The 12,300-nt window shown below is 46.2% G+C and overlaps 1 protein-coding gene across 3 annotated transcripts in view; it reads left to right on the forward strand.

Annotated features, from left to right (window-relative positions):
* KIRREL3 (kirre like nephrin family adhesion molecule 3) overlaps window positions 1–12,300 on the forward strand; it is a 738,847-nt gene that overhangs the window by 712,710 nt on the left and 13,837 nt on the right. For all 3 annotated transcript variants that reach the window (XM_083588556.1, XM_083588558.1, XM_083588557.1), the window contains one exon: window positions 7–116. In XM_083588556.1, coding sequence (XP_083444682.1) covers window positions 7–116 — 110 coding nt within the window. The remainder of the gene's footprint in view (window positions 1–6; window positions 117–12,300) is intronic.

Consider the following 12,300-nt stretch of genomic DNA (forward strand, 5'->3'; position numbering starts at 1 on the left):
GTTTAGATCTGAAAGGTGTGGTTTCTGCCAAGAACGATATCCGCGTTGAGATTGTTCACAAGGAGTCTGCCTCAGGCAGAGAAACAGAGGAGCACCCGACGATCAAGCAGCTGATGGTGAGGATTTATTCTCTCTTTCCTTAATCTGTTGCTCTGTCTAACCTTTGACAGTAATGAGCACGGGCGCAGTGCGGTTCAGTGCGCAAAAGCCCACCAAAGGCAAAGTATGCTCTTCTGAAATCTCACACATCGCTCAGAGCTGTTAAAGTTGCACCGCTGTTGGAAACTCCCAGAGTGCAACTTTGCTAATGAAGACAAGAAGCCAGGAGAGGTTTGCTACAGAGCACCACAGCCTTCAGTCTCTGATAAACAGAAAGGCCTATCTGAGCCCTCAGTAGGGAAATTGATGTGGCTGCAAATGGACAGAGAAGGGGAAGCTAAGCAACATAGTAGTAGTAGTAGTAGTAGTAGTAGTAGTAGTAGTAACAACTAATTAGGCACTAATAGCTTAGCTAGACTGAAAAGGCCTCCTGTACAAGATAGATAGATGGCGAGCCTTTCATGGGATATATTTCTGGCCTCATTACTGTCAAATCACCACAGCTGACAAAGTGATACTGTTGATGAACTTAAGAACAACCTTGTTGGATCAGTACCAAAGGCTCATCTAGTGCAGCCCTCTGCTCCAACAAGCAGAGCTTGAGTCCCACAGCACTGTCTCCACTCATGGTTCCCAGCCACTGGTATTCAGATGCATGTTGCCTCCAGCAATGGGGTCAAATCACAGCCATTAGGGCTATCAGTCATTGACTGTAGCCAGCCAGTAGCAAAGTTTGCCCCAACTTAATGCCTTTCTGTGATTTGTGATTTTTTAGGGGTGGGCAGATCACCCTACTACCTATATGTGTCATTTTCTGCTTGGCCCTTCATAAATCTGTTTTGCTGCATTGCCATGCACATTGATCTGTATTTATTTTTTTAATCCAGGCCCAAATTCATTTTAATATATGAATATGTAATATCACCCCCGCAAAATGTAAATATGTATTTTCTCTCAGTGTATGCATTTCTAAATGCATTTTATCCTAAAATATGCACTGATAACCTTATCCTCCACAAATTTGTCTAATCCTCTTGGAGATTCAGTTGATGCCTGCAGTCCCAATGACCTCACCCTCTCCTTTCTCTCAGAGATAACCCAAGACAGTTTGATTCCTGATGCTAAGGAATCTGAAAATTTTAATCCCATTGTGTTAAAAATTATATAATAAATTTAAGAAGTTGACGAATTCTGCTCCCCACCCCACCCCAATTCTGTGCTTCAAAATCTACTCCCTGAGGTGGGCTTCTTCACCATACCTGGGGTAGGGCAGCCCTGCTCTCTTTTTATGGGGCCTGGTGGACCAGGATTGGTCCTGGGAGTCAGCTGACAGAGTACTCAGGCAGTCTGGTACTGCCCCTTCCAAAGCACAGAGCTCAGTATTCCAGGCTTGATATGGAAACAGACTGTTGGTGATGCAAGGCCCCAGGGCCTGACTGCTGGGAGTCCCATGTTGAGGCACCCGGTTTCAGGCACAGGATATGTTTGGGTAAATTCCTGTGAATTCTTCTTAGCCACCTTATGCTGAGGTCAGACCATTGATGCATCTAGTTCATTATTGTATTCCGCCGTTGGAGTCAGCCTGCTTTGAATACAGTCATACCTCATGTTACCTTTGCTTCAGGTTGCGCATTTTCAGGTAGCATCCCGCATGACCCAGAAGTACCGGAAAGGGTTACTTCCGCGTTTCGCCACTCGCACATGCACAGATGCTCAAAATGACATCATGCGCATGCGCAGAAGCGGCGAATCGCCACACGCAGACTCGGGTTGCATTCTTTTCAGGTTACAAACGGGCCTCCGGAATGGATCCCGTTTGCAACCAGTGGTACCACTGTACAGTACCAGTTGCTGGTAACCACAAGAGGCGGGACAGCTGTTGTGCCCGTGTCCTGCGCTTGGGCTTCCCACAGGTATTTGGTTGGCTACTGTGAGAGGAGGATGTTGGACTAGACTGGCCATTGGGCTGATCTTGAAGGCTCTTCTTATGTCTACTCTGGCTGGTAGAAGCTCTCCACTGTTTGAGACGGGAGACATCCCTAGCCCTACCTGAGATGCTGGTGAATGAACCGGGGCCTTCATCTTGCAAGGGAGGTGCTCTACCACTGAGCTACGGCCTGCAAATGAAACTTATACACATGCAAGCTTCCAAGAGTTTGACAAGTCAAGTTGGGGAGAAATGCTCATAAGGCTGGCTGAAGAATTGGCCCCATAGGATTTCTCTGATCTCTACTGTTGCTAATACATGGAGCTGTAGACTGTTGTTTCACCAGCTCCCTGCAACTGCTGTGTTCTGCATCCAAATGGCAGCTTTGCTTTCCGCCTGCCGATGTCACGTTATAAATGACTAATACAAGCAAAACAAATGGAAAGAACACTGAACCGTAAAAAAATAAACCCATCCAGCCATAAAAGCAGAGAACAGATGCAAAAAAAAGAAAAAGACGGGAGGGAGAGAGGAAGCAAGCAGACTGATTTTAAGCACACCTCCAACCATTACTACTGCAGGCTTACAGCCACCTTTCGTCAACATTCATTCATTTGGGCTGGGAAAGGGTGCTCTGTGAACGATCAATGGAATCCCTGGTTTGAGAGGGGATGCTTTGTGGGGTGGGCAGAATCGATTTTAGATGGTACACATGTACAGAGTGGAGCCCTTGAAATCAGTTTGAAAGGAAGATAAACGGCAGAGGCGTCATGTTGCTTTGTTATTCTGCTGGTGCTGCTTCTGAATTTGCTGTTTTGTTTCAGTTCAAAGGTCCCCGTAAGATAGAGACCAACATGCTCGTTTCTCCTTCTTCCTCTGTTGTTTGCCCCACACCCAAATGGAAGTTGGTAAATAGAAACACCCAGATTGTTTCAGCCGGGAGCAAAAGGCCAGGATAAAAAAAATAAATAAGCAAAGTAGATATTTTAGTGTTGCATTACGGTTGGAGGGCTGCCGTTCAGTTTGCATTTAGAGGCAAACTTTTCCAATCTGCAATTCCTGAAATGATACATAAACTAAAACCACAGCCGTTGTTCAAGTTTCTCACTTTTCTGAATTTCACAATGCAGTTCTTCAGCCAAGTACTGGGTACAGAAAGTTACTAAGGTAATGTGTGTACAAAGATGAAAATATTAGTGAAAATAATGTGCAAAAGTAAACTATATTAGGGGACATTGCTTTTTTGTATTTTTAAAATTGCATTTTAAAAAAGGTGCATGTTAGGCAAAATTCACATTAAATTGCTGGTGAATTTTCATGACAACATTCAAATAAAATAATAATAGTGAATAGTTTTCTAGCATGCAGTTACAAGTTACAAGATTTAAAAAAAACCATAAAATCATTCCAATTGCAATGTTTTTTGGGGCTGAACTAGACAATTGCTAGGTATTTAGCCGCTTGCTACTACCTGTGTTCTAGTCAGGGAAGAGAAGAGACAAGCCTCCCCCTACTCATGTTCAGCCTTCCTGATAAAGACCATTGACTGACCCTCAGATTTTCAGGTATTTAGAAGGGCTATGGGCTCTTAACCACTTACACACACACACACACACACACACACACACACACACACACTTACTTATGCTGCAAGTCCCCCTGAGACTAATTTGAGCAGTAGATGCCTGAGAAATTAATTAATCAATAAAAAAAACCACAAACTGAAGTGGCAAAATAAACGCGAGATGGGGAGAATGAGAAACAGAGAGAAAGCAAACTGGACAGGTTTACTGATCCCCAGTGCTTTTTTTCTGGTAGTACGCAATGGAATGCAGGGTTTGGTTTTGTTATTCAAAGTTGGAGACGGTCCAACTTTCAGCCCCATCTCACTGAGCTCTGAGCCAGGAGCTGGAGAGGGCAATAAACTGGAGGCAGCTTCGAAGGCTGAGCTGCCGCTGCTTCCTTACCCCAAGTCAGTGTGGATGCAACCACACCCCCCAAAAGAAGCCACCGAAAGGACTGGGAGGAGCCTCTCTCCTCAGCCAGTGCATACCCCAGCACTGGCTCCCCCAGAAACCTCCACCCTCCAGCACTGCTCCTGGCCTCCTCCCTGTCCCCTTGGCTGCAGAGTGGAAGGAGAGGAAAACCCCATCAGCACTGAGCAGGACCCCCTTTCCCAGCGCCCACCATGCCGACCCTGTTGGGCTGCTGGCAGTGAGGCAAGCGGAGCCAGGCGATATGGGAGAGGCTGGGAATTGCAGGTGGGCAGAGTGCTGTTGCACTCATGTCCAGCTTGCAGGTTTCCAGTAGGCTTTTGGTCAGCCACTGTGAGAGCAGGATGCTGGACTTAGTTGTTGTTGTTTAGTCGTTTGGACGTGTCTGACTCTTCGTGATCCCATGGACCAGAGCATGCCAGGCACTTCTGTCTTCCACTGCCTCCCGCATTTTGTTCAAACTCATGCTGGTAGCTTCAAGAACACTGTCCAACCATCTCGTTCTCTGTCGTCCCCTTCTCCTTGTGCCCTCCATCTTTCCCAACATCAGGGTCTTTTCCAGGGAGTCTTCTCTTCTCATGAGGTGGCCAAAGTATTGGAGCCTCAGCTTCACGATCTGTCCTTCCAGTGAGCACTCAGGGCTGATTTCCTTCAGAATGGATAGGTTTGATCTTCTTGCAGTCCATGGGACTCTCAAGAGTCTCCTCCAGCACCATAATTCAAAAGCATCAATTCTTCGGCAATCAGCCTTCTTTATGGTCCAGCTCTCACTTCCATACATCACTACTGGGAAAACCATAGCTTTAACTATACGGACCTTTGTTGGCAAGGTGATGTCTGCTTTTTAAGAAGCTGTCTAGGTTTGTCATTGTTTTCCTCCCAAGAAGCAGGCGTCTTTTAATTTCGTGACTGCAGTCACCATCTGCAGTGATCATGGAGCCCAAGAAAGTAAAATCTCTCACTGCCTCCATTTCTTCCCCTTCTATTTGATGGGCATACAAAATGGCAGACAAAAAGCCATTCTATTAGGGGAATTTTCTTGCAAAAAAAAAAACATGTTCATGAAGGATTTTTTTTTTTTTAAGTCACAAAAATCTGCAGTAATGTGGAGTACTAAATTTAAGATCGGAAGACTGAGAACCAAAATTGACAGATCCATCCGTCCCTAAATAGTAGGCACTCTCTCCCAGAATAGACATTCTTCCACTGCAAAAGTTTGGCTGGAACTCTGCTCTTAAAGAGAATGATGAGTCCACCCTTGCTCTATGCAAGATTTGATGCCCTGAATTTCTCTCTTTTTCTCTCTTTGGGATACTACCCCTCTTGATAGCAGGATCTCAGTGCTAATGAAGATTTCCTTCCAGATCATTAAAAAGCCTCTGTGCATTTCCTTCTCATTGCTCGCTACGCCACACACAAGCTGCTGCCTTCAGCAATAAAACGTCTGTCCTGTGCATCCTCAATAAGAGCCTAATAAGAGTCTCCAAAATTTGTCAATGAGCTGACAGATCAAGTTAAAGAATCCAGCCTCATTAATGAGCAGCTATGATGAATTCCTGGCAAGGGAGCAAGCTATACAATGATGGCACAAAGGTAGCAGAACAAACTGGTGTGGGTAGACTGAGCCAGGGGTTCTGGGGAAATGGCAGTGTGGGGAGGCGGTGACTCCAATCATGACTCTGACTCAACAACCACACACCAATCCTTCTTTCTTGGAGGTCTGTCATCTGCACCCATTGGCTGCCTGTCATAGTTAGCATCTCTGGGTGTTGCAAGCAAGCTCCCGCCACCACCTTCCACGCCGGGCTAGCAGGACTTGCTCGCAATATCTCAAAAACGATCTTGCATAGCAAATTTACAGCAGCTGAAGACATGGGTGTTGCCTATGCAACTCCCCTATGCAAGATACTTTCTGGACCCAAACTGTTCAGGCAAACCACCATGGCTTGTTTGAAATGGCTAGGAAGGTCCCTCCCAAAGCCATGCTGAACCAAGATATTCCACTGTTGCCCAAAGCAGAGCCCAGTATAATGATCCTTCTCCAGGTAAGCTGCAGTGGCAATGATCTCTGCAGGGTGTCTCTGCCCTGCCACATGGGCTGCTACTGCTTCTCACACTTGTTTTCCACCCAAAGAGAGAGAGAGAAAGGGAAATCGCGTACCCAAATGTTCTGCCTCCATTCTTAGCAGGCTGCCTTCAAGCCAAATCTCATTACTCCCTGTATTTCCTGGTCACATTTCTAACCTCTCTGTGTCCCTTTGAATTATCTCTCTGCCCTCTCCGATGTTCACAACACCTCGCCATTTAATATCAGCTGTGAGTATGATTAGCATGCCGAGTCCTCTCACATAGAGATCATATAATGCAGATGTTAAATAGGAGCAGACAGAACATCAGCCACCACAGCGCTCCATTAGATGACACCTCCCCGGCACTCAATGCATTACAGAACACCATTACCCTTTCTGCTTGTCCTTCACGCGTTTCTCGATCCACGCGACAGGGCTCGCTTCCAAACCAGCCTGAATTACCTACAGGAGGCTTGGCGAGACACCATCCAAACAACTTTGCTGAAAATCTAAAGGTATTACATATAGCAACCACACCTCCCTTCAACTGCTAATATTGTAATTCCATCAGAAAAGCAATCAGGTTTGTGCTATGTAATTTGCTCCTTCCCAACACGATGGGTCGCCCGTTGCTAATGTTTTCTTTGTCCCCTAGGAAACTTCTCTTAATGTTTTCCACTATTGAGGTCCTATTGGATAAACACTGCCAGGATCCCTTTTTCTTCATTTTTAAAAAAAACAGTATCACATGCTCATTCCTCTCCACTGCTTTTGCAATCAGCACGATGGTTCTCAAACCCTTTTCCTAATTAATAGTTAGCACACCTAGATGCAGTCTTACTGCTCAGGCTGCCTGCTTGAAGTGCAAGTCGTATTTGTTCAAGTCAGTCTCCCTCCCTTATTATATTTATATATATTTTACCTAAAGTATTTAATTGCACTACAATTGTATAAAGAGGCACTTGTAGGTTCCTGGGGAAGTTCATCGCTCCGTGGGAAAGGACATGCTAGGAGCATGCAAAAGATCCCTGGTATTGCCAGTTCAAATGATCCAGTGCCAAATAAGGAGGAGGGGAGACCTTTGAGACCATGGAGAACTGCTGCTAGTTAGAGTAGACTATACTGGAATCAATGGACAGCCATCTAACCTTGGAGTAAAGCAGCTTACAATGTTCTGCCCACTATGGGTGGGGATCCAGCTGGCTATCAGAGCTTTGCTCAGCATCCTGCACAGTGCTTTGCAAGCCCAAATGATCAGCCAAATCTGTGTGGGCAAAATCAAGCCATGTGACATTACTGTGTCATCTGGTGATTGACAGTTGGGAGTCCCCACCCACCTGTCAAACTTGGCCTGCAAGAGGTGGAGTAGGTCTCACTGGATGGATCCAGTTCCTCATCTCTACATTAGGAGGAGTCAGTCACAGCAAGACCAGCAAAATCTGGGGTCGAGAGATCCAGTTTCCAGGGTCCATGGACAAGTAAGCTGGGAAAGTGGCAGTGATCTGCAGACAAAGGTCAGAGTCTGAGTGGTCTGGCCAAGCAGATTCAGGGGTATCATAAGCTCAGCAAACTCCAGATGTGGCATGCTGAGAAGGAACTGGAGCTGCAGGGAGGGCTGAAAATGCAAGAAGCAGTCCCAGGGTGATGTACAGAGCTGTCTTTCCTATTGGGCTTACTGTCTTGTTGTGCCAGGGCGCTAGCCTCTCAGGGGTGCCCCAGCAAGTGGGGAGCTGAACAGCTTTGCTGGCAGCTTCCCCTTTGCCTGCACGCCTGCCAGCTGTGCCCCATCAACCATGTGGCTGGTGGGCATCCAGCTTGCCTCCCAAGCCTCTGCGGGAAGAGAGCGATCCCTGCAGAGGCTTGGGAAAAGGTCGACAACTCTGGGAAATGGGGGGGGGGCACCGGAAGGATCTTTGCACCATGGTGCCGGATATGCTTAAGACGACCCTGGTGATGTAGTTTGTTGTTGTTGTTGTTTAGCCATTTAGTCGTGTCCAACTCTTCGTGACCCCATGGACCAGAGCACGCCAGGCACTCCTGTCTTCCACGGCCTCCTGTAGCTTGGTAAAACTCATGCTGGTAGCTTCGAGAACACTGTCCAACCATCTCGTCCTCTGTCGTCCCCTTCTCCTTGTGCCCTCCATCTTTCCCAACATCAGGGTCTTTTCCAGGGAGTCTTCTCTTCTCATGAGGTGGCCAAAGTATTGGAGTCTCAGCTTCACGATCTGTCCTTCCAGTGAGCACTCAGGGCTGATTTCCTTCAGAATGGATAGGTTTGGTCTTCTTGCAGTCCATGGGACTCTCAAGAGTCTTCTCCAGCACCATACTTCAAAAGCATCATGCAGTAACACCAAGACAGCCAGTGTAGTGTAGTGGTTACAGTATTGAACTTGGGAGATGAGGGTTCAAGTCCCTACTTAACCTTGAAGCTTGCCAGGTGACCATGGACCAGTCACTGTCTCTTAGCCTAACGCTACCATGCACAGGGTTATTGTAAGAATAAAATGGAAAGAGGGAGAAGAACCATGCATGCCACCTTGTTCTCCTCAGAGGAAAGCTGGGTTAAAAATGTACAAACAACAAACAAACAAACACTTTCCAGGGTGTGTGTTTTTCCACACATTGTTTCAGAAAGTGCAAATTTGGTAGGTTTGCTTTTAAGTGCAAACAAAATCAAATTTATCTCAAATCCCTAGGTGTAGCATAAGTTGCAAATGAAGTATGGCAGACAGAACACCAGCTAAATCAGAAACGAACACTCACCAGACCTCTAGTAACTGGGTTGTGTGCATATTTTGCAATTTGTAAAAGTGCAGGATGTGACTTCAGGAGCAGCAGTAGTGGACAGCAGTGCTCCCAGCAGCTGAATTGGTGCTGCTTACTAGGAAGAAGTGGGGAGCCAATAGGGAGGTTGGTGTGGAGCAGAGGCAGAGGCAGGAGCTGGCTCTGCCAGTGCATTTGTACTGCACTGACCTCCCTACTGCTTCATCCCTCTCCTTCCTGGTAAGCAGCAGTGGCTCAGTTGTTGGGAGGTCAGGTGAGCACCACGCCATTGACTGCTGAGGAGCAGATTCCAGAAAATCTCAGCCTTTGTAAATGAAAAAAACAACAACAGCCCTTATTCCAGCCCTTATTGTTGTGAAGCTGTGTTTGAAAGCATGTGGGCCTTAAAGCCAGATGAAATACATTAAGCTGCTGTTACAATAGGGTGAGCTGTTCCACATCAACAGAACTACTCTCATCTTTAGGATGGGATGATAATTTCTGTCTCCTCTTCTCATATACCTCCTCTCTTTCCTTCTGACTGTGGAAGTCAGAGCTTGATCTTTGCCATTTCCCCCCATTTTGAAAGACTCTGCTGTGTGCCATACATGTGTGTGTACTGTACAATACCATCCATGCCTGCACACAACACACACCCCAAGTCTGTGTTATGTCCTTTTCACCCCACCATTTTTCTTTCACTTTCATTGTCAATAACTTTTTAAAAAAACAGAGAGAAAGAGATCAAGTCTTTATTGATTTTAGAGCTGTAATTAATTTCATCCTTTCCGCCTTTGTCAATGAATTCTCTGCCTCTCTGCCTCATAATCTTGTGCAGTTAAAGTGGATTGACTCCAACTTCACCCCCTCCCTTTGACACTGCATATCTTGCCATCCTTTACAAGCCTCAGGTGCCAGGTCCTGAAATTACTTTGGATCAGGCTGTCACTCACTGAAAGTCTACCTCTTTGGGAAAGCTGGATCTTCCCAGCAGATGCTAGTAATCACATTAATAGCCTGGATCTTTTCAGAAACCTTATCATCACACATGACCCAAAGCGACCCTGGATAGCTATCAACTGTGTTCTAGATCAAAACACTGCTCATTTGGAGCTGTGGAAAGTGTTCTAAGAAGCTTCCCCACAGTCATTGCAAATTTGTGGGGAGAGAGAAAAAGAAGGGAGAGGAGATGAGAAGGATCAGTGACTGGTGCACAACATATTTCATGTTTAAACCAACAGCAGAGATTGGAGCAGGCTGTGCAATAGAAAGCTGGTTGGTATTTGTGTGGGGAGCTATGATCAATGTGAGCCTAGTAGTACCATGAGCATCAGTGTGTAGAGCAACAAGTGCAACTTTTACCTTTGTACTGTAGGCTAGTTCCTATGCACACACACACACACACACACACAGCCTATCCTCCATCTAGGCAACAAGAGTCATTATCACAAATCAATGATACCTTCCAGGTAAACAAAAAACCTCAGAGAGTATGAAGCAAATCTGGTGAGAGGTGTGGTCTGGATAGAAAGGGTGTGGTTTCCCCTGAAGGGAGTCCCAAGGGCCAGTTAGAGGCACATCTGGCCTCTGGACCTGAGGTTCCACACCTGTTTTAGCTTAAGAATGCTTGAGCCTCTCACTTTGTTATGAAAAAATGAGCTGCTCCTGCTTCTTTATTGAACAGGCTACCTCTACATGTCACTTTGCTGATAGGAAGCCTTCCATCCTTGCAGGTCAGAACTAGCATCATAGATCCAGCCACAACTATACAGTGACCACCATCAGGACACTCAGTCAGTGTTTGATGTACCGTATTTTTCGCCCTATAGGACGCACTTTTTCCCCTCCAAAAATGAAGGGGAAATGTGTGTGCGTCCTATGGGGCGAATGCAGGCTTTTGCTGAAGCCTGGAGAGCGAGAGGGGTCGGTGCGCACCGACCCCTCCCGCTCTCCAGGCTTCAGGAAGCTCTGCGCAACCCTCGGGAGACCGGCGCCACTTCGCGCCCACCTCCCGATGGCTGCGCAGAGCTGCCTGCATTCCGAAGACTGGGAAGACCTGCGCAACTTACCGCTGGCCTCCCTAGGCTTGCGGATAGCAGGCTGTTCTTGGGGCTGGGATTGGGGGAAGCTCGGGCTTCCCCCGCGCCAGCCCCGCGCCTGGGGGGGGGGATTTTTTTTTTCTTTATTTCCCCCCCCCCAAAAAAAAAGCTAGGTGCGTCCTATGGGGCAGAAAATACGGTAAATGATTGTTTTTTTAAAATGTCAAACAGCATGATTATGTGAATTGCAGAAAGTTTTCAATTTGTTACCTAACTCTAAAAATGCAACGTGGAGAACGAAAAGGTATCATCTCAGCTGCACTGCTGGCACATTAACAACTGCAATTGCTCATTAAACGCTTGACTTAAATGTGCCTGATTGTAATGGGAATTTGCCAGACAGGATGCTAAAGTAGCTCATGTAGAAGTGGAACCAAGACCAGGTTGTAAATGCTTGCAGGATGGGCCACTCCAGCATGTTCGCTAAGTTTGGGGTGTGACTTTTGCTGCTGTACTGGAAACCACAGTGAAAGTCCAAGTGCCCAGTTAATGCACACTCACATAAAGTTTTGTTTTGTTTTGTGATGGAACAAGAAACAGTGGCTTTTTTCAAAGTGGCCGAGTCCTGAGCATCACTTATTTCACTTATTGAGTAGTTAATGTGCATAATAACCAGCCACTGTGCACATTCACCAGGTGTCAGGAGGTATATGTCCAGAATCCTTCTGTAAAGAAGGAATTGGGCACATCTCTCGGTCAATATACGTAAGTAATGTGATCATATCGACTGTATTTTGTTCATTCTCCAGCCAGTATGCATAATCTCCAACAGAAACTACTGTATAATAAAATACAATGCAATATAAAAGAAAACTACAACATAATGCATAAAAACAACTTTTAAAAACCCAAACGAAAACATAGCAGCACATTTTGAAACATCTTTTAGCGTCAGAGATCCCTTCCCTCTTCACCCCGCCTCTTGCAAGGCACATCCTGACCCTCAGTATACAACACTCATCCCACTAACGCAAAGACATCACACCCAAATTCTGCCTTACAGTTACACAAAACCATACAGTACGAACTGCTTGTTCCATATCACTCAACCCATTCTACTCCCACACCTCACATGCATTCATCAGTACACACAAACACACCATCCCACCCAGGAGTTCCAATTATCTCCCACTCCATCACCAATCAATCTTTCTACTCAACCTGAAATATATGACAAGAACACCAAGACAACAATGATACCATCCACTGACAGAACTGTATAAAATAATACAGATTGCCACCTGTCAGTCACACCCAGGTTGCTGTCTCCCACCCAGTACTCACACGCAAGGATGAATTGTGCGCCTTCCCCACCCCATCTCAAACATTTCAACCCACACAATGAAGAG

The sequence above is a fragment of the Podarcis filfolensis genome (genome assembly GCF_964270895.1).
Source record: "Podarcis filfolensis genome assembly, chromosome: 15".
Taxonomy (NCBI): domain Eukaryota; kingdom Metazoa; phylum Chordata; class Lepidosauria; order Squamata; family Lacertidae; genus Podarcis; species Podarcis filfolensis.